The 23,177-nt window shown below is 41.6% G+C and overlaps 2 protein-coding genes across 2 annotated transcripts in view; one reads left to right on the top strand and one right to left on the bottom strand.

The window, feature by feature from the left end:
* Positions 1–7,007: 7,007 nt before the first annotated feature.
* Positions 7,008–14,696, top strand: LOC306946739 (coagulation factor XIII B chain-like; the record flags this gene model as incomplete). The annotated part of the gene is made up of 11 exons (XM_079535842.1): positions 7,008–7,089; positions 8,046–8,246; positions 8,696–8,881; positions 9,302–9,478; positions 9,596–9,772; positions 11,428–11,607; positions 11,893–11,982; positions 12,602–12,784; positions 13,237–13,440; positions 13,934–14,116; positions 14,485–14,696. The coding sequence occupies 11 exons, from the start codon at positions 7,008–7,010 to the stop codon at positions 14,694–14,696; spliced, it is 1,875 nt and encodes a 624-aa protein (XP_079391968.1).
* A 447-nt stretch (positions 14,697–15,143) lies between these two features.
* The window catches only part of CFH (complement factor H), a gene marked incomplete at both ends in the record, with an annotated part of 35,033 nt that continues 26,999 nt past the window's right edge, over positions 15,144–23,177 (bottom strand). Inside the window, 8 exons of the mRNA XM_079535843.1 lie at positions 15,144–15,260; positions 17,429–17,616; positions 18,387–18,587; positions 19,308–19,490; positions 20,060–20,236; positions 21,243–21,419; positions 22,065–22,241; positions 22,735–22,941. Coding sequence (XP_079391969.1) covers positions 15,144–15,260; positions 17,429–17,616; positions 18,387–18,587; positions 19,308–19,490; positions 20,060–20,236; positions 21,243–21,419; positions 22,065–22,241; positions 22,735–22,941 — 1,427 coding nt within the window. The remainder of the gene's footprint in view (positions 15,261–17,428; positions 17,617–18,386; positions 18,588–19,307; positions 19,491–20,059; positions 20,237–21,242; positions 21,420–22,064; positions 22,242–22,734; positions 22,942–23,177) is intronic.

A 23,177-nucleotide genomic window follows, 5' to 3' on the forward strand; every position in this document is an offset into this window, starting at 1 on the left:
AACTAGGGAATGGGGGGAGCTAAAAATTGAATCTGCTGAGAAAAAAAAGGAAATAAACATGCTTCACCACTGTGCTAAAACTCACTCACTTGTACACACTCCCTTTGCCTCTGTGTCGAAAGCAAACCTCTGCCTCTGTCCTCCAGTTTCGCAAAAGGCAAGGAGACTGAAGCAAGCACTTTGAATGTGGCTTTCCAAATGCTGACTTACTGTATCAGCTTAGTTCTCTATCAAGCTAAAGACAGTCAGATCTACATTTTTCCCCTGTCTAGAAGAATACCTTATCTATCTCCCTAGTAACTTACAGGAATTTCAACCAAGTGGACAAAGCGCTCACCTTTGGAGGACAAATCTTACCCTTTGAAGTGTCCTTAATCTCAACGAGGTGATTAAGTACAAACTGAGTCCCTACAAGTGCAAAGCCTGTCGGAAGTGGCCGCAGAGGGACCGGGTACCACTGCACTTATCTGTCAAGACTTGACAGTGAATGAAAGATTCTCCCATAAGGAGAGAACTGCTCCTCTGAGCAATTGTTCTTAAATCCAGAACACACATAGAATCCTAAATACAATAAACAACACCACCACCACTTAAGTAGAAACTGAGTTCTGATATTAAAAGCCCCTTCATTACGAAATCTACCAAAAAAAACAAAATTCTAACACTCCTTGGCTCTTTTTTTCCCCACACCAAGAACGAATAATGCCAGCCCAGCAGCGTTACTTCAGACGGGTTCCACTTCTGCAACATTGGATATGTTTCAGAGCTTTCAGTTACCTCACGCTGAGGAGGCTATGAAATTACTACAGAAAATAATACAGCAGACCATGTATGGAAGAAAAAAAATACATATAGATTAGCAAATGCTGAGATAGAAAGAAACATAAGAAGAACTCTTTAAGGATGCCTTTCTGAGAGTGCTAGAGTTCTCCAGCCCCTGCGTTAGACAGCAAGCAGAGGGGGCACAAGACCAGGGTGTGACAGAGCAATCACCTTCTGGGGAAAAAACAAGGCAAAAGAAGGAAAACAAAATGAACAGGCTGAGGAAACAGGGACGTGTAACCTGGAAAGAATACACGGATGCTTTCCAGATGGGCAGAGATGAGTAAACTGACAGGCAGATGAAACTGAACTTGGCACGAGACTTAACAAAAAGCAATTTCTTTGTGTCAGAAAGACAAAAGCCAAGGAAAGCGTACTCCCTCTGATAAGCAAGAAGGGAGAAAAGGCAACGACAGACGTAAGGAAGGCTGAGGTGCTCAGCGAGTCCTTCGCCTCAATCTTGGATGGCAGTCAGCCTTTCCGTATCTCTCAGGTCCCCAAACCTCTGGATGGTGAAGGGGGGACCTAATCCCTCCAGCCGTAAGAGAAGAGCGAGTCCGAGCCCACCTGAAGAGACTGAATGCCTACAGGTCTATGAGGCATGATAACATGCACCCCAGGGTCCTGAGGGGACTGCCTGATGCAACTGCTGTGCTACTCTCCAGCATATTAGATAAGCTGGGGCTGTCAGGCAAGTCCCCGGTGACTGGAAGAACATCACAGCAAAGCAGACGAATGCCGAGCCGTAACCTCGATGAAGAACCATCACCTGTGCCACGTCCAAATGGACTGACACAACCAGGGGAGTATTCTGCACTGCTCTCGAATTTCTGTGCATCTCCTTACTGAGAACAACTGATTTTACAAGCTGCAAAAAAGAGCTCGCTGACAGACCGAGAGGCTTGGGCTCAGTCAGTTCAAACCAGCTCTCCTTCACAAGCCTACAGTAAACACGTGGAGAGGGTTGGTGATTTCCCAGTGCCTACAGTACTGTGCAGCACAGGTGCTTTTCCAGAAGAGAAACCTACGATGTCCACTGCAGCACGTAAGGTGACTAAGCATTCAACCCGCGATGGACCACTCCCGTTCTTTGGCTTTACTCTAATCTTTACACAATACAATTAAAAACAAAAAAATCAAAATGCTACCACAAAAAGTTACCTGATACGTGTTCCCATGATTTTCAGTGTCTGCACTTCCAAGATGACGTTTGCCACCACCGAAATCCCAGCAAGGCGCAGTGGGAAACCCTCTGTTCCCCGTGTTGACAGCTCCTGCAGGTGCCTGAGCTGCCGCAGATCCCACTTGTGCTTGACAACGGCGTCCACATAAATACGAACCTGAAAAAGCAGTGATTGCCTTTCACTGCGTGCTGTGATGCTGTCAGAGTAACTGCCCGAGCTTTAACGCACCGCTGTTACTTTGACCTTTCATCCCTCTCCCTTTATGCTCCATTTCATCCTGCTTTGAGAATAGGAGCAGTAACTGCCCTCCACTGAAACTGCCCTTTTGTAACGCTAGCATGGGGTGATATTAGCAGGGTGGCAAAGTCTTTGGTTAAAGCAGACAAGAATGAACTCAAGTGCAGCAGACACAGAAAGGAAGGGAGGAAGGGAGCTGCTCAGCTTTGGAAGGGCTGAGGCAGGCAGGAATCTCTGGAAAGTGATGCCCTCACTTCCCCTGCTGACCCTTAAATGAGGTCTGGGAATGGGTGGATCCTGGCTCCACCCCTGCAGGCCTCTCAGCTGCATTGCTTGCACCTGAGCACCCCTGAATCTGCCCTGCTGAGCACCAGGTTCTCGATTACTGCTTCAGGCCATGACTTAGTTTTTTCTCTACACCTCAGTGTATCAATTACAGATTTTCCAGATGCTTACTCCAACACTGCTGCTTCTGGTCACCTTGACTCTGAACTCCTTTTCATTGTCTGATTGACTGCAGATCTTGTCGCTGATAGGCTGGTATCTTTCCCCACATTAGACATAATGTTTTATCACTGCCACTGATTTCAGCATACAGAGTCACGGCCGAGCTCATTTCTTGTATAGCTAATGCAGCTAAAGAACATCTTACTATTGACATTAGATGTTATAGGTCGCACACTTTTGATAAAATGTATGGAGCATCTTTAGCTTCCGTAGACTGCTATCTTTCTTTTAGGTCCTTGTAGGATTTGTGACTCGAACATGTTAAAAAAAAATTGGGAGTGTCCGAGTCATACTGGCTGTGCAGTTTCAGACCATCATCATCATTTATATCTCCCATTACCATTTAGACATTTCGAATTTCAAAATCAGAGTCTGAATTCTTACCTTTTTGAAGTCGACTGAATTTTTACGTTTACTTCAATGCCGCAAATTACATCCCAAATGAAATTTCCAGGTGGATTAGTGCCACGAGGCCCAAAAAACTGAGGCATTTTTCGTTTCAGTGAACACTCGCAGTCACATTAAATATTTTAAGTTACAATTACTGAATCTCGACAGCGTTTCATATTAAGGCTGCAGGGTGCTGCTTTAAGTTGGAGGACTGAGCATATGCTGAGAACTGAGTGTCCCTGTAAAAATATGCATGTCAAGTCAACTCAAGAAAATAAAAAGATTGCCTCCTGATAAATGAAAGGCTTGGCTCCTGCAGAAAACCATTCAGTATTTAGATCTTTCAGTTCATCTACAATTGCCTTCGCATCCCCTGGCTACATACGCTTGGCAGCATCGATCCGGAACCCAGCCACACCAATATCTGTGGGGTACTTCAGGTATTCTGCCATTTTGCAGTGCAAGCAGATCTTCTCCAGGGCCAAATCAAGGAGATTAACAAAGTCGAGCAGCTTTCAAAGCTTATGTTAGGCTATGTGGGATCTCATTTCGTGCCCTTCATGTTTAGAAAGCAGAACGATAAAGAAATGCTACCACAGGGATCTGCCACACACAAAAGGTAGAACTATTACTTTCAGCAAGTAACAGAACAAAATATTACTATTTCCCCCTAAGTACCCATTCATCGTAAAAATCTTTCACGACTCAGAAACGATACAGGACAAGGAGGGAATAAGGAGGTTCCTGGTCAGTTTCGCCTGGGAAACATACATAGCTTTGGTGAATGCTTAAAGCGCCCTCTGGTTTGCTACGTTTTCCTAATGTAAAGTAGCCACTGAGCCTTACCGGCAGGGAAACTGCTCCATGCCTTTGGTTACTCAAATAAGAAAATCAAGCGTCAGATAAATTTCCCAAAGCGGTAGGAATAATATATTTCGCCCCAAACAGCGTCAGGTCTAGCGTTTAAGGAGAAGACTGAATGCAGGGTCTCATTCCTCTGAAATAAGCCTTGCGGCTGCTCCAGCTTCAGCGCGAGCAATAACAACGCAAGGGGCACGTGAAATCTCCAACGCGCTCGGAAGCTTCCAAACGGTTATTTTCCACGCTTCAAGACAGGTCGAGAAACAGCAGCCACCCCCCATCTCCCCCGCGGTGCTTACCGGGCCGTACGGTACGCTGCCACGCGCTCCTGCCCGGCTCGCGGCGCCGCTCCCGGCAGCTGCACGGCGCCGCCCCTCGCGCGAATCCGAGCGGCCGCAGCGCCGAGCGCGCCCCGTAGCCGTGCGCGTGCCTGAGGGTCTGCGCCGCGGCGGGAACGGGCTGGCGGCGGGCGCGTCTGAAGAGCGGGTCATCTGCGCGTTCTTTTTGTTCCTTTGTAATTTAAATGCAGTATTTCGGCTTTTGAGTCTCGCAGCGTCGTCTTTTTCTCCCGGTCCGGCGCTCCTTCCCGCAGGTAGGGCACGCGGCAGCGGCAAGGCTCGCGCAGCATGCTCGCACAAGCGGCTTATGCAAAGGCGCCCATGACCGAGAACGTGACAGACTAAACCGTGTCCTGCTCAGGGACAGCGGAAGGCCACCGGGCGATCTGCCGCCAGGCGATCTAGGGAGCTACCCGAAATGTAATGTAAGTGCCCTTCGTGTACCGCACCGACCCGTCAGTCACACCCAGCACGTGGCCCCAGTCCCGCGGGCTGCCCCGCAAAGATGGGCTGTGACCCTGGGACATGGTCCCGAGTAAACCGCAGTGGTAATTCCAAAGGAGACCAGAATTATACAGCAAAAACTCATGCCAGTGCACTGGTACTGTTTGGTCTCCAAGACAAGTAAAAGCATTTACACTGAAATGAGACTGTCCTTGGATTTACTTGCCATTTTACCCCGAGCTATTAAGAGCCGAACATCAGACTTAGGGAAGTTCATACCAGTGCCTGTGAACGTACACCCCGAATCAGCTCGAACACGTTGTCCACAATGACAGCGAAGGTTGAGCAGAAGGTAAAAAAAAAACAAACAAGCCCTAAATCTCAAAGAATTGCAACAAAATATTTGTGTCTTGCTCCTCCTTCCTGTTCATGAACCTCATAACAACAGGAAAACGTAGCATTAAGAGAAACGAAATGATTCATTAGAGATTTCAAAAGCAAACTAACATACATGCATCATGTAAGTCTTCTGACCACGTTACGTAACATACATAACATAACATACATGGAATCTTTAAGATGAGGAAGTTTATACTCTGCCTCAAATACTTTAGAAATGCTCTAGACACAGTTCCAGAGTCCTGATGATGGTACTGCTTCCTCCCCAGGCTTGGGAACTCTTGTGTGGAGTGGAACGCAAAAAGGAACCTGGAACAACACAAAGGCGTGTTGCCAGTGTGAACAACCAGATCCTAGCAGTGCTTTCTTTTGACAACCGAATTGGAAGATGGTTCATGTGATAAGACCTCTGAGTATCTGAAAAAAAACTCAGCGGGTATAGGCTGTATTAATTTTATATTACAATAAATGAAAAATGATAATGTAATACTAAATCCACACACACACACACACACACACAAAAAGTCGCCAACGTTACCTCGTTGAAGAGAGTGATGGAAAGAACGACAGAAAAGTAACAGTGACTAATAGTTCCGTTCTGAACTCTGTTCCTGCCTTGTGAGACGCTGTTGGATTTTGGTCTGCTCAAAAACAAAAAAATGTACAAACAAACTCGACACAGACGGTTGCTCATTTGATTGATTCTATGCATTCTATTTTGAATGATTCTATGATTCTGTAATTCATACGGTAGGACAACGGTGATCAAACACATTCTAAAAACACATCCAGCCTTTAATAACATTAATAATGGCTTTGTGACATATTTTAAACCAACATATTATTCTAATGGTTTATTTAAAGAAAAGGACGACGTCCTCACTGTGAGCCCAGCACAGCTCCACACACGTCAGTGAAACACTTCTAGCTCAGACAAGCTAAGGAGTTGTATCGAAAATTAAATAAATTATATGACCTTTGAAGAGAAAGGTGAAAGCTGCCTTTTCAGATTAGGAACAGGAACGCTCGTTGCAACTGTTCACCCAATTGATAGCTCCTCTTTTTTTTTCCCTTGAAAAAGTGCTACTTTTTAAATCAATAGATTAATTCAGGCTCTAAAATGCCCGAGCTCTTCCCCAAAAGGAATAAGAAGGGAACACTTTTGCACAACCTTGTTCCTAACAGCTTAAAGTCGAGGCTCATTCGTCTGCTTTCAACAAACAGTACAGAACGCCTGTAAAAACAACTCATTTAATCTAACTAATTTAATCTAACTTCTCTAGACAACAGTGTTGTTCCATTTTTCTTTGCTTGAAAGAAAGGTAGATGGCTATGCTATGGAACATAAGGACAGGAAAGAGCAGTGGCTATGTGGTTATGTTCTCATAAATATTAGGGCCTCCAGAATGAATTACAGATAGAATGCAAAGGAGTGTGTGGGAGGGAATTTTTTATTTCTTCTTGCTGCGGCCAAGGTAAATAGTAACCTGATAACGGAATGCCCTTTAAACTTGGAATTCGAGCGGTTCTAATGGGAACAGTGTTCAATTGGTTTAAATTGTTCCATTCGGTTTGTTGCCTAGTTTAACTGTTATATAACAAGTTCAGTCCCATTTACTGATATACAGTATGTCCAGTGGGAGCAGAGTTCAGCACATCTATTTGTGGTTTGTGGAGAATTAAAACAAAATTAAAGTTTTCGGGGAAGTAACTTGAGTTACAAACCACTCTGGGCATTACAGCGTTTGTGAGTAGCATTGAAAATTCAGTTAATCATTTACAGAAGTGATAGTTGGGGAGTTTTTGCAGATGATGGAAACTATTGATGGGGACGGTAATGAAGATGAGATTTAAAAGCTGTCTTTTCTTCCTAGTTATGATGAATTCAGGCAAACTCTTTGCAGAAGGTAAAAACACCGAATTCTTTTGCTGATTAATATGCATTGAACGTAGAACGTGCAGTTTAGGTTTCTAAGGCAGGGTGTCTTTTGTATCTTGACTGAGAATGAAGACTGCTTTTTAAATACAGTTCTGTTGCGAGATGGCCGATAATCGTGGATCGGTTGTTGCTGCTTGTCAGAGCTACAGATTCACACGTTGAAGCTGTATAATGGAAAGATCCAGCTTTCTATTCAGAAGGGTTTCCTTGGGAAATGTATCTGAGCTACTTTGGGGCATTATACGAATGGAAATTTGCCCTCGTAGACATTACGTACGCTGGCACATCTCAGTAATTGGGCTGTTCTGGCTAACCATCGAGCACAAGAGCAGAAGTTAAATGGTGCCTGCAGAGGTTAGCCTCGGGTGGTGTTTCACATTTCCTATCCCTGTTTTCAGTACCGCTTGAAATTCCTGGGTCTGTCTAGAATGCGTCCTGCTTGAACTGCGACTTCTGTTCTTAACCTCCCTTCCTTCAGCGAGTCGTCTTCTGTGTTACCTCCTGTTGGTCTGTCGTGCTGAATGAGCAGCTATTGCATAGCTAATTCTTGACGCTGTTTCCATTTCACTTCGGTCTGTGCATCAGAATGGTTTTTCAGTAGAAGGTGCTCGTTTCATTCCACTGATTGCATTTCTGTGAACCTAAAGAATGTAGTCAGATGTATTTTCGATGTATTGTAATTTCAGTGCATGTTATAAGACTCTTCATGCCAAGGATGAGATTTAGTAAAAACGCATAGTAAGTGTGATAACTTTAGAATAATGCTATTTTCATTTAACAGTGACTGCAAATACACAGCTTTCACCTTGTAAGCAGTGTTTCGTTCCCTCTGTAAGCCTGAATCACTCCAACTGTTTTTAAACAAATACGTTCTTAGATGTGGTGAGATTTTTAGTGAGCAATACACGTGGTATGTCTTTGCAGATAAACTTTGTGATTTGCCGCATGTAGAAAATGGAAGGATTGCCCCATATTATTACAGCTTCAAAGATTACTATTTCCCTACGCGTAAAGGAAAAAGCCTTTCCTATTCTTGTGTGGCTGGTTATACAACTGAAACCGGGACTCAAGACGGAAGAATAATTTGTACAGCAAAAGGATGGTCTCCAGTGCCACAATGCTACAGTGAGTTCGCTTCTTCATTTCATTATTGCCTCCAGCAGAAAACTATTTTAGTTCAGTTTCCTAAGCATTATGGGGACAAAAGGTGCAGAATAGTAGAGATAAAAATGCCTAAGTCAGGTCGAGGTGAAATCCGCAATGTATATTCATACATTGAACTGTTTAACACTAGTGTATGTTCTAAGGACTCTTACCACATATGCTTTTTAAGAATTTCAAGAAAGCTGCCTAGCATAACTTAACCGGGGAAAAATAATTGACATCTGAACCTCCTTAGCTCCAGATTGACATATTCCGTGGTACTACTGTCTGTTCAATGATCGCGGTAGCTTTTCGGTAAAACGAGAAAATGAAATGAGATGGAGATCATTTAAAAACCCCACTTTCTTGCCCATCAGAGACAATATTACCTTAGTTATTTATTCCTAACCAAACCGTCTCTTTTTATTTAGAAAAATGTAATAAGCCTCTTCTGGAACATGGCATTTTTTACGGTACAGAAACGTACTTCAAAATACATGAGAAATTACAATACAAATGTAATCAAGGTTACCACACTCCCAGCGGTGGCACTGAAGATACAGTACAATGTCAATCAGATGGATGGTCTTCCCAGGCAAGCTGTACTAAGAAAGTTGGTAGGATTGTGTTTCTCTCCTTTTTATTTCATATATGTTTATAAAATTCTGCTGTCTTTCCCGTACCTGCAAGGTCAAACTGCCTTTGTTAGGTTATTTGAATATTCTCGAAGTAAGTTCCCGGCTGTACCTCATATGATGAAGTTGTCAGATGTTTCACGCTGCTTGTTTTGTGAATTGGTATAGATAAAACTGCAGAATCGGTATAGGTGAGATAATTTTGTTTCAAATAAACCCATTTCTGTCCAAACTTCGCACCCAAATGAACACTAGAAAACCTATGTGAACTGTTGCATTTTTAATTGTTCATTATTTCCAAAGACTGCCTCAGATACAATCACTTTAAAGGGAAATTTTAGATAAGTAAGCTTACAGGGGAAAAAAACCCCACAGCAATATTACACGTCTTATTCATTTAAGAGTCATGCCAAGTACCCGAGTTACATCATGGCAACTACCTAACAAGCCAGCGAGAGCTCCGAGTGAATCAAGCGCTGCTATATACATGCGATGAGGGATACCACACTGCAGGAGGAAACACTACCGAAGAAGCAGTTTGTCTCACTCATGGATGGTCCCTTACTCCGAACTGCTCGAGTACGTAGTGGACTTGAAATGAATTCTTTTTGAAATGTGACACAGCCTACAACTGAATAAAAAATTTATGCTTTTTAAACTGTTGGGATAAAAAAGTTTTTTATGTTTTCTCCCTAGAAAAAACCTGCCCCTCCTTGGGTGTAATAGAACATGGAGGTTTCTATCCTGCGAAGAAGATCTATGAAGAAGGAGATGTTGTTCATTTTTTCTGTGAGGAAAATTATTCTTTTCATGAATTTGACATGATTCAATGTTATTACTTTGGATGGTATCCAGATCCTCCAGTGTGTGAAGGTACCCTTATTTTTACATTTGTGATATGTAAAATTCTCCCGCGCTTTCATGAAATGAAATGCCTTCTTTATGAACACAAAATAAAGATAAGCTCTTGTACCAGTTTTACAACCTGAGTAGAAATAAAGTGTTAGCAGAAGAGCACGAAGCCTAAATGGTGGGGAAGAGGAAATGGCGATTGGAATTAAGCTGCTTCCACCTGTTCTAGGTGGAATCTAACAATCGAGCAGGTACTGTTACCTGCTGCTTCTTCATGTGTTGTTTCTTGGAAAAGCAGGAAGAAGCAATAGAGGGGAAGCTGCTCAGCCTTAGAGTTCAAGGTAAACTGCGTTCAGATTATTTGAAGGATTATTCAAGCATGGCTTCCTGAGATGAGAGCATGCCTCTCAAGGTACTAAGAACAGTTATTTTACACCATTTCTGTCTGATGCTTGAGGAAGAAAGAATATATAACTATTTCTCCTTAAAAAGCAAACAAACAAACAAAAACCCCAGAATACCCCACTACTGTCTTAAGTGCATTTTTAAATAAAATTGATGTTTTTGAATCATTTAGGTTGGAAGAAAGACCCTTAAGATCATTGAGTCCAACCGTTCACCTAATGCTACATGTCCATCCGTGTCCCTAAGCAGCACACCCACACATCTCTCAAATACTTCCAGGGGCTGTGACTCCACCACGTCCCTGGTGCAGTGCCTTCTAAAACCTAACTGCTCTTTCCATGAAGAAATTATTCTTTATGTGCAATATAAACCTCCCCTTCTGCAACTCGAGGCTGTTCTCTCACTTTCTATCACTTGTCACATGAGAAGAGAAACGGACAATGTCTTTGCTGCAGCCTGCTCTCAGGTGGTTGTACAGAGTGATGAGGTATCCCCTCAGCCTCCTCTTCTCCAGAAAACAACCCCAATTCCATCAGCCATTTCTCTTATGTCTTGTTTCCCAGTCTCTTTACCAGCTTTCAATTAACTCAGTATCCTTCTTGTAGTGAGGAGCCCAAAGCTGAGCACAGTACTCCTTCGTAGCCGATTTTGTAGAAAGTAATGTGATTGGTACAAAGATGAAATTTACGTTCCTTTCCTAGCAGTTATGCTTGGGTTTAAAATGCAATAAAATCTCTCTCAAAAAAATGACACCTTAGTACATTCCTCAGCCCTGCATTTGTTCAGAACTGTTTCCTGGGTGAGTGCAAAGAAAGAGCAGTGCTCAGAAGAAATGAAAATGTGGCCTAAATCTAGTTTTGAGGCAATACTGATTACAAACTTCATGTGAGGATAGGAAATGAGTCACTGCTTTCACTGCTTGTGTAGTATTAGAATTGCTACATCGGCTGTGTTAAGTACTGTATTAATGAAGGGTGTGGAAAATCTGTTACCTGCATACTTTGAAAGGACATTTTACTGAGTACACAAGAGATTATTAGTTTGTTTATAACAGTGCAATATCATAATACCTCTCTTTTATATTTGCTGAAAGTAAAATCCCATTTTTGTTCTAAATCTTCATTTTAGAAAATGAGTTGTGAAGCTAAGAGGTTCCTCTGGTTAACCAGAAATGCCTTCTAAAAACATAGACTCGCACACTATATGGTTAAATGAATCGCTCTGCTTACAGGTTTGCTTAGTGGGAAAAAAAATGTGCTTTTTATTTTCAGATGTAAGAAATAAATGTCCTCCACCACCACTGCCTCCTCACGCCCATATCGTCGCAGTTAGGAGAACGTATCGCAATGGCGACAGAGTTCGTATACAGTGTCAGAGTGAATATGAAATAAGAGGATCTGGGGAAATCCAGTGTGAAAAAGGAAAATGGACGTCACCTCCTATCTGCATGGGTTAGTACCTCTGGCAGCTGATGAGAAATAATTCTTAAACAGTATCTTAATGTTCTTAATAGTCACAGTTTCCATACCTGCAAAGCTATTTGTCCTCCTCTGATAAATGCTTGAGAGTTTAAGTGCTGCACATTAAGGAAGAGGATGAGCTAGATTATTTCTTAGTGGTTTTTTTTCTGGTTTTTTTTTTTTTTTTTTTTTTTTTTGTTTGTTTGTTTATTTGTTAATAATTGAAAATGAATTATTTTCAAGGAATCTGGTTCTAAGTTTCTGCTGTGATTTTAGGATCTATGGATAAAAGGGAATCTGAGACACCAGCATTCGAGGCAGATGCATCGATAAGGGCTAGCAAAACATATCACAGTGAAGAAATGAGTAGGTGCTTTTCTATTTAATAAGAAATCCAATGCTCTCTAGTACTGTACAGGTATTTTATGACTAACCTTATTACTCTTTTGCTACCCTACCATTCCTTACTCTTGTGGATGTTTGCATATTCTTTGTGTATTGTTTTAGCAGTATGCTTGAAGGAAAGAACATTCTTAATTCCAGAGACTGTGAACTAAAACGATATTTCAGTGCTGTATATGTAATTTTTTTACATGCATTAGCATTTAGCTGCAATCACTTTGCATTGCTTCTGTTGCTATTGTCTGAATGTGCAAATTCAGGAGTATTTTGCTGATCCTTTCTTTAACAGTTCACTGAGGTTTATTTTGAACTCCATGTGGGTTTAACATTTCAAGCAACAAAACAGACGGTCTCAGCACACCCAAACAGCTAGTCCATACCGACTGTAAACCAGCAGGAGTTAAGAGTGGACATAGATGAGAAGTGTAGAATGAATAAAAATTGCCTGCACTTCAGTAGGGGAATTGTGGACCTTGTCAGACACTTTATTTGTATGCAAATTTTGGATCAAACTCCATCGCTATTCAAACAGTGCTGACACCATTTTAAAGACTTAATTACATATCTTCTTACCTTGTATTAGAAATACAGCAAAACTGTACCTCTCCACCTGTGATTAAAAATGGTGTTCTCCTTGGCCCTTTATTACCGAGTTACAAAAATGGCAGCTCAGTAGAATACAGTTGCCAGCGTTACCATTTTTTGGATGGACCCAGTACTGTTTACTGCAAACAAGGAAACTGGACAGAACGGCCTACTTGCTTGGGTAAGCCTTGCAGGAAAAAAATACAATAGATGTATCCTTCTTTCCTTCCTGTAAAAAAAATGATCATTTTTCCACTAGGATCCATTGTTAAAAGGTATTTACTTTAGGTCTTTAATCTACTGTGATAATGCAAATAAATAACGTGTCTAAGATTTAGTTATTTATTTCAAAATGAAGCGTGCCAGATGTTTAAAAAGATTTGTAGAAAACGTATCAGAAGTTTGTGTTTTCTGGGAATTACTGTTCTGAGTTGTTTTGGGTTTTTTTGCATATTAGTTTTGTTACTTTGGTCCATTTCTTTACTTTTGTATTCTTTTCCTTTTTTTAATATATTCAAAATGTTATTTCTCACAGAATTCCAAAATATTTTAGTACCATGGGTTTATTTCCTTTTTTTTCCCAACTCCTACAAAAAGGAGTTAAGAAATCGCTTGATTGTTTTTATTTCCTAGATCCATGCATTCTTAATGTAACTGATATGAATAGTAATAATATAGAGTTGAAATGGAGACAGGAAGAACTCGTCTTCCTACACGGTGATCTCATTGAGTTTGAATGTAAGCGAGGATACAAATTTCCCCATGCTACAATGCCATCCCCTGGGAGAACTCGGTGTGACCGTGGAAGGCTGAAATACCCCAAATGTGTTTTGCAAGGTAAAACCATGCTTTCCATTTGTCCTTTTGATTTCATCAATCTCAGACCTATTCAGAAACTTTTGCTTCAGCAGTACAGGCCTAGAAAGTATTATAAATAGTAATAAAGTTTAGTATCTGACTGATATCTTTACCCAATACAGATAAATTGTTAAATTTGTGTTGAATATAGTTGTTAAATATATACAAGCATAATAAAAACAATATGCCTTCCTTTGGTGGGAAGGCAATAGAAGGGAGGGAGGAGCTGTTCTTCAAGCTGAGGGAAGTGAAAGCTCTGCTGTAGAAAGACAGCTGTAAACACTGAACCGCATAAAAAGGGTTTCTCATGGTTTAGAAAGAACTCAGATTTCATTCCGATTTGAGACGTAATGTAGAAGTATTGAGAATAAACTGGGTTGATATTTATGTAGTGCTGACAGCAATTTAAAGCTGCTGACTCGTTAGTTTCTTTGGTAGCTGAATTTTTCACAGATTTTTTACATTATTCCAGTTCCCACGGAAAAATGTGACTCTCCACCGTCTATTGCAAATGGAGCTCTTACTCTCCCGCCTCTGACCCAGTATGACAATGGCTCTTCAGTTCAGTATAGTTGCTCTGATTATTACTTCTTGCAAGGATCTGAAAGAATTTATTGTTCCGAAGGCCAGTGGACTTCACCACCACTTTGTATAGGTAGGCACAAGAAGATATATAAGATATATGAGCATTTATTTCTGGTTGTTAGATGTGAACCATTTATAGATTGATGCTCAGTATTTATGGATTTTGAGTGTTATCAGCTGGAACATTATTAAGATCTCGACTGCATTTTTCAGTTAGAGAGGAATGGCCTGTTTTAATAGAAGCAAGTAAAATCTTGATTGGCTTTTTTTAAGTAAGTACATCTTATGTGCCAGCTGTGTCCAAAAATACAGTGATTTCATGTATAATAACTTAAGAGAATGGGGAATAACCTACCTTTTGAGCATTAACTCTAGTCACAATAATCTGATTTCAAAAATAATTGATTTCTTAACACTGAATATATCTCTATTCGTTAGAGCCGTGCACTTTGTCAAAGAATGAGATGGAAAAAAATAACGTGCTGCTGGAAAGTTTTTATGAGAGCCAAGTTTACTTTTACCATGGAGATTATGTCGGATTTTACTGCAAACAGAACCATGTTGGAGCAGAATCTGGTGCGACTTTATTTCAAGTGCAGTGCAAGAGAGGACAGCTAGCGTATCCAAGATGTGTTGAAAGGAGAGAATAGGTAAGTATGACTTTAAAAAAATGTATTGGAAAGATATGCATGTATGTGTTCTTTATCTAGTGTTGATTAAGGTGGCCTCCTACCTTCAAGATGACTACAGTTGACTTTGAGAAAGGAGTGTTCAGTGGCATTGTTCAATCTGAGTCGAAAAGAGAGGGAAATGAGAAAATGTTCTATAGACTGAGGACTGAGTATACAGCAGTACAACACAATATTAACAGACCGTGTGTGCAAATGTTAGAAGAATTCTATGAGGCTTATATTGCTTCTGCCAATGCATCTGTACACAAGAGAATGTCAAAAGGAGTATTTGTGTTTGTGGAACTTGGATTTTAGTTACTTTGTGTAGGCAGTACAGGTGATGAATCGTATATCACTGTATTCAGCTTATCGCTGCATTTTCACTAGGACTGTTTTCATAATACTGGTTACTATTATTAATGTTGCTCACATATTGCCAAGATTTCTTCTCATTCTGTTGCTGTCATTGCATTCAACGTTATGCATTTGTTTTTCTACCAGATCTTCAACTCTGGCTGAAGCCGGGGGGGAGGAAGAGATCCCCTTTAGTAACAATACATGGCAGATGAATGCCATTTTGTAAGGCTGCGAAGATGAGCACATAAAGTAAATAATAATGCTCTGCAGTAGCCTATCGCTTTGCATTGAAAGTACTGGCAGTGCTTTTCCTGTCATCTGGAAAGAGGCTTCATCAAAGTTGATAAACAAACAAACAAACAAGCCCAACACGCACTTCTTCTCAATATGAACGTTTAAAATACACTGTCTACCTCTCTCTCATTCCCACAGTCCAGACAGCTAAATGGAACCCCTCTGCAATATGGAGCACCAGCTGTTCCCCCAGGACACTTCTCTGCCTTATATGATCCGTGGTCCTCTAACAGAGTAACTGAGTGAGATCACCGCTGTCAAATCTGTACATTAAATGGCATTAAAGCTCAATTTCTTCTCTTTTTCTTTTCCTTTTTTTTTTTTTTTTTTTTTTTTTTGATAGTCTAAACAGAAGCGTTAATAGCTTCTTGCTACTCTCAATGGATTTATCTTGTGCAGGGGTACTTGCACCCTACACTGGAGCCCTACTGTTCTATTGGACCTTCAGCATTGATTCATCCTAGTCTTCAGCTGAAAGATTCCCTCTTCTCCAAGTTCCTGCAACAAAAGACCTGTCTGTGCAAGGGGAGTCAGCAGGCCTTTGTTCTCTTGAGATCTTATCCCAAGAAATCATGTCCAATTATTTGGTGACTAAAGCAAGGTTTTAGCTGTCCTGTAATTTCCCTCATCAGCAAAAGCAACAACAGGAAAATCAGGTACTACTTACTTGCTCTATTTTCTTAGAACTCAACTCATGTTTATACCCCTCTTGAATACCAAGACTGTTAGACTCCATTAACAGTACACAAATGCAGCATATTGCGTTGGTTAATTTTCATGAGCTTGGCTGAATGAATTCGGTGAAGTTAAATAAAAATCTCTCAGTACTGAAGGCATCTCAAGGTCAAAGAATCATCCCTTGCCACACCGAGCTGCGTGTGCTGTGCACACTACCTTTCAAAAAATTCTTAGAAAAGTGAACTTCAAGAAAAATGAAGAGCGTATCTTCTATGAAGCTCTATCAAGAAAGGCAGTAAACATGCTCCCCAACGAGCAGTAAACCAATGCCACATAAACACACTAGCTGTTCCTATCCATCAGCTGCAATATGTCACCATTGGATCAATTACCAAAAAAATAAATAAAGCACAAGCGTATCAGATCCATCAAGACAGCAATGCAAGCTCACCAAAAAATGAAAAGGATCGCAGGTCTCATTTCAGGACCTGGACTGAAGGAGTTGTGCCTAACTACATCCAGAAATACCAGTTAGTCACTTGCATCCCAGCATCTTGCCTTTCCACCAAATAACATGGAAGCTCAGGTCCTGAGTAGGAATTGGGTTCTGTGATCCAGAGATTCCCCCAGTTGTTTAAAGAAGACTCACCCTGACTCTGCCGTCATTCCCAGGCTAAGTTCCAGGCATGTTCATGGAGAAAAAGCTAGAAGCAGATGAGGCGAAATACACTGATAATCAAATTACCTGCAGGCTTTTTAATTCTTGACTCAATATGCCACTGAGGCCAGCCTACTTCAGGATGAAAATGTAAATAAAAGTAACAGGGATCAATGCAGAATAGGCAAGAGACAAGTAAGTACACTCAGGTGGATGAAATGTAAACACAATTACAGAATGTAAATAAATTTACAAAAAATGGTTAAATTTAAACAAAATCATCCAATAGTATAAAGAAAATGAATTAGCACATTCCAGCAGAGAACACTGTCTAAGCTATAAAGCACAATAAAGCAGGAAACTCTGGGAAAACTTGAGCTCAAATCACTGGATTTGTTGAAGGAGAGTTCATTTCTCCAGCTGGACTCAGTCATGTCATTTCCGTATATCCAGATGCTCCTGCATTGTAAAGAGACAGAAGGGGAAATAGAGATCTGGCTGACATATTGTCACGTTTCCCGAGAGCAGAGAAAAGCAGTTGCCAACCATGCTCCCTGCTTGAATTCAATTCCCCAGGTCCCTTGGAACAGGAGCAGCTCCTCCATGACAGATGCAGGCTGGTATGGGATTAAAGGAATCTGACCCTCTTTTTACAACAGTCCTTCTTGGCTGTTGCTTACAGTTCTTTTACAGCCCCCTGTGCCCTCCCATATGAGCTACTTACTGTGCATTGAGGGTACTCAATTACTCCATCCAGACACTGTGGGTTAAATTTCTCCGGTCTTGAAACTGCCCTACGAAACCACTTGCATGTAAAGGGAATACGTTCCTTAGAGCGATAGGTGTAAGGCTTTCTCCATTCTAGTTTAATGTTGTTCTTATCCATTTCTGACTCAAGCACTGTGCAGTCACCTGGAAAACAAAAAGCTCCGCTAACCTCGTGAAGTATTCTCATGATTTGCCTGTAGATCTCACACTGGAAGCCAAGTCTCTGAAGAAGTTGGTACCAATTAGTGCCTCAAACACTTATTCTGCTTCCCTTTTGTGAAATATAATGCAGACTGTGAAGGAAAAAAGCTCATTTCATACTCTTTAGCAGTGATCCAGTAAGGCCTGCTCATGGAAACTGTAGAAGGGGACAAGCAGAGATTTCCCTTCTGAGAAGCCTACAAAGGCTTGCAATGGGCATCAGCTGCTGTCTCTACACATATCAGAACATGGTATGAGCAGAGAGGAGCTGAAAAGGCCACAGAGGTACAAAGGGGGTCACAGCACGGCAGCAACCCAGGAGAGAAGCTCACTGGAGCAAAACCCTGCCTAAACAGGCAGGCTTGGGAGAGACTGCAATGGAATTGTTTGCTGTCCCGCCACGGTCGGGGAAACAATTTCAGGGATATCACTTTCAGGGAACTCACGAGCTCTTCAGTCCTCCCTGGAATTAGACAGGCAGTCAAAGAACAAATTACCCTAGCGTGCAACTTGGTGATTCCCTTCCTCTCAGATACTCTTGTCAGCAGCACCTGAAACACAACCCACCATGGCCTACAGCTTTATGGGATTTCCCACACCCTGGTTCTCTGTTATTACTTCCCCAGGCACACTTGCTAAAGGCTTCCCTTTCAGTTTCTGCACTAACTATGCAAAAAACAGCAGCCAAACAATGGCAAATGGAGAAGACTTACGTCCTGGATTGCACCGTGGATATTTAAATGTGCCATTAATACATTGTACTCTGAACGGAGAAGAAGTTGGGTCTTTCACATTTCCTATTTTACAATCAAATTCGATAAAATCACCCGATTCGGAATACAGCTTTTTCTCGTCCCTCCATCTCAGCTCAATGTTGTTATTGTTCATATCTTCTTCAGCCGCTGTACAGGCCGCTGGGAAAAGGAAAGAGAACATTGTCACCAATTCATACAGATGCACCACATGTAATTTTTTTCTCCCTACAGAGGTTCTTCACATCACAAAATGTTTCCAGGACTTTGCTCTGAGCCTCTGCTTTTTGCAACGGGAAAGATATCTTCATCAAAAATGAAGGGGAAAAAAGGTGATGGTTGAATCAACGTGTAGTGCTGCGGAGAGGCTGTTTCAGTGTGAGAGTCACACGGGGCAAAGGGGAAGCAGAGCCTGGGGCAGGGGAACTCAGCAGGCAGCATTCAGCTTTCCTGTACCTTTTTTCAGAATCCTCCTTATCCCAGCAAGTCTTTAAATTCATTTTCTCATGGTCACATCACCCCTGGATTTACTGCATTCAGACAGACCCAACCTCCCCATTACAGCCTGCAGACTGTGGCAGTGTCCTCAACGCGGGAGCCTGGCACACTGATGGAGATCTCCTCACATGGGCAGCTCAGCCAAACTCCCCTCCTTCTGTGGGTGAGAGAAGGCAAGGAGAGGCTGCAGGCAGCAGTGGGGACCACACAAGCTGACATTGAGAAGAAATTCCTTCTAGATAAAAGGAAGACTTGTTGCTGTCAACCACAGCAGAAGTGCTGTTTCACAAGGGAAGTGCATTGGAAACACCTTCAGGATCTGAAAAAAAGTCAGTGTGAGCAGTAACACAGCTCTTGGCCATGCAGCACATGCTTTAAACCTACCTAAGCAAACCGGTGGATTTGTCCACTGCCCATTAATACATCTGATCTGCGAAGATCCTTCCAGGATGTAGAGATTCGGGCATTTATATTGCAGAGTTTCACCTTGTGAATATTCTGACTTTGGGAAGGAAAGAATATCTCCATTTTCAATATCTGGAGGTGGGCCACATTTTCCACTCTTTCCTGGAAGAACATTAACGCTTAGAGAAAAATGCATCAGAGTTTAATTGCAGGAGCAGCCTAGCCTTGAATATTTTGGTAAACTACCTTGCCCATACTTAGAGACACTCAGAGGAAAGCAGAGAAAATTGCCACCTTGACACCAAATATCTGACAGATGGAGAAGAGCGAAAGTTTCTCATTTTTCCACTGCTGGGACTCATAACTACCAGTTCATCCATCTGTCATCTCTGGAGCATTTGCTTTCTGGAAGACTTTCACTGGTCCTACACAATAGTGCAGGATGTTTGGCACAGCTCTTTCTGCAGAGCTGGATGCCCACCAGCTCTCTGTAATGCCTGAGCAGGGACAAGTGTGAACCTCTCTGTAAACTAGAACAAATGACACTGGACGATACAATTTCAGTTAATGGTGGGGCAGACCTCGGGCTCTGGGGAGTCCTTACGTGTCAGATGCATCGCATTGCACTTACTTGCAGCTCAGAGACTGAAATTTGGAGAAGTAAATACCGCTGAGCCAGCTCGATAGCAGTCTCGCCAACAGGCTACCGGATGGAAAGACAGGAAAAGTACCTCTGCACGTGGGCAGCTCTGTCCAGTTCCCATTCTCACAGCTTATGGTGGAAGCTCCAGTCATACGAAAACCTTTCCAGCACTCATATTTAGCTGTCTCCCCAGGCAAATACTTTGACTTCTTAACACCTTGAACTTTACCACCAATGATTTCTGGAGGAGGTCCACACCTCATATCTGAAAAGAGATACTTGTACAGTTGCAGTTATAGTCATTGAGGTGTTTCCCTATGCCTATTTTAGGTAAGGGAATTGATCTCGTTACTCCCTAGCTCACACAATTTCTGTCCAGAGCTTCTAATGCCTTCACAATAATTTTTTCATATTTTTCCTCCTGGCCACAAGAGCATACCGGGGTAAAACACTGTGAACACCAGGAATGTGGGCAGGAGTGTTACTTCAAATGACAGCAGCAGCAGAACGCTTATTTGTGGACTCTCAGGAGATGGCAGTGTAAATAAGAGTGTCTAAAAAAAGCCAGCATTTCTGTAGCTACACCTTATGGCACAAAAGTTCTTTTAGTTAAGCCACAGCCCTCCCCAGAGAACCCCGGCATTTCTGAAAAATCACAGATGTAGCAGCCAAGCTGGCCCTCTGATGAACTGCAGAGCTCTGGAAGAAGTCGTCAGCCTGCACTGCACGGGCAGATACGTGCAGTCAACTCCTCAGAAGTATGTGAAAGCCAAATAGCAGCAGTTCACCCTCCAGCCACAGATTTTGGCAGGTAAAGGAAGACAGCACATTGCCTTTTTGTGGGAACGCTCTTGCCATTTCAAGACTCTAGCAGATCTGCAGTTTTTACATCCTGAGATTCTAGTGGAATCTCTATCAGTTAGAGCTTACCCTCTGAAAAAATGGCTGGATCTCTCCCCTACTACTTCCATTCAGACAGTTATATTTTTCTAGAGAAGGCCAATAACACAGTGTATTTTGGGGAATAACAGGTATCATAGTGGAAAATGAAAAATCATCATTTTTTTTAATGCCCTTTTTCTTTAAGAGGTTTTTGCTTTCAATGAAAATGTACATAGTATTTCCAGAAGCAATAAGTTCAAGTGCTGTGCAAGAAAGCAGTAGTAGGTACAAAGCTGTGGTACAAAATTAAAATATCAAGTTTTCAAGTATTTAGGTAAGCAGACCGTCTCCTCTATACTAAGGGGCAAGATGAAAGCACAGATTCCTACCTTTGCAAGTTGGTGTTTGCGACCATTGTCCATTTGTACAAGTGACATAATTTACACCTGTAATCTGAAAATTTCTGTCACATTCATACTGTACCCAAGCACCGGGCAGATACCTCTGCTGTTGAGTGCTGATAATATTAGCGCTATGAATTTCAGGTGGGGCTTCACAGGTAACATCTGAAAAGAGAGGCACATTTAAGAATACTCGGGCAGTAATGTGATGACCGTAGAATATTGCGTTCAGAGGCAGCATTATTCACGATGAGGACAGGCAGTTTGCATAAGGCAGGTTTTCCACAGGTAGGAAAGAAAGATACTGTGGTCTTTATTCTGCAGTGCTTCACCTGACAGTATACTTTTTGCCTGAAGTGACTGAAAAGCAGAAAGGAGTTGTAGAGATTAGCTGAACATGGAGGCTGGTGCTCTACAGCATAGTGCACCAAAGGATCAGAGAGTGTTCTTTTTAATATTTTGAAGGTAACTTTCATAATGAAAGTCACATTCCTAGCGATGTAAAAATAAATACGTTAGCTTACCAGTTATCCCTTTGCACTTAGCACCCTTTCCTCCATAACCTTCTATCTGTTAGATCTAAGAAACGAGTTCAATTGCATCTACTAGCTTCAGCCCAGAAGGGGAAAAGATTTCAGTTCTACTCAATGGTTCTCAGAAACCAGACAAAAGGTGTTGTAGCATCCCATCCAAATCAATCCAGTGATTGACTCCATTGTTTTGACTCACTTGTATGTGTGGGTGGGTATTATTTTAATGAATGTCTTAAAAGACTAAAAGGATTACAGACTTTAGAAATAGAACACGCACCTTCACATAATGGGGGTCTTGACCAATTTCCTTTTCTGCAAATAATTTCTGGGAGACCAACAGCCTCGAATCCTTCATCACACTGGTAGCGAATTGTTTCGCCAGGCTCATACACTTCCTTGTTTCTGCCTTCAATTGCAGAATTTAGAACATTTGGAATACTTCCACAGGACATTTCTGAAAAGATATGCAAATCTGATGCTTATGGTAATATGATACACACAGGATGAGATTATTTTTCTGACCAAACAGATGCTTTTTCTAACTAGCACAGTCAATAACAGCAGATTTTGTATAGAAGAGAGCATGAAGAAACTTCCATGTTAGTCCCCTAAATAGGCATACACTTTAGTCACTGTAAAGATTTAGATTCTCTTCCTATCAATGCCAGAAAAGTTTGGTAAAGTCTTCTGTCCCTTGCTACACAGAAGTGATATCCATCGCTGAAGCATCAAAGCAACTCCCAGTCACTAGTGGACCCTGTAGAAAACAGGTCCTTGTGTGATAAGGATGTGCCCATGACTTATCTGGTAGAGATAAACAATAAAGATTGCAAAAATACCACAGGAGTACTTAAAATACTAAACTGTTGTTACTAGTCAACTCCAGTTTAAAAGTATTTCAAATTCACTGCTAAGCACATTTCAGGAAAAGTATTATTTGACGTTACCTGAACACATAGGAGATGAACTCCAGTTTCCCATTGAACAACTTATCTCTGATGGTCCTTCTAACTCAAATCCAGATTGACAAATGAACTTCACTATAGCACCAGATAGATAAACTGTTTTCCCTTCTTTTTCCAGTTTTAAGTTTTGATTTACCAGCCTGAAATCATCAGCATGTTCTATAAGTTGTGGTGGTGAACAGGGTTTTTCTTTAAAACACAAAGATAAACAATAAGATAAAACAATTAATATTACAAAGATACATGCAGTCTAAGACTGAAAAGAAAATCCAAATTACAGAATTACAGAATTGTAGGGGTTGGAAGGGACCTCCAGAGATCATCAAGTCCAACCCCCCTGCCAAAGCAGGTTCCCTACACCAAGTAGCACAGGTAGGCATCCAGGCAGGTCTTGAACATCTCCAGAGAAGGAGACTCCACCACCT

This window comes from Tetrao urogallus (assembly GCF_951394365.1).
Source record: "Tetrao urogallus genome assembly, chromosome: 5".
NCBI lineage: Eukaryota > Metazoa > Chordata > Aves > Galliformes > Phasianidae > Tetrao > Tetrao urogallus.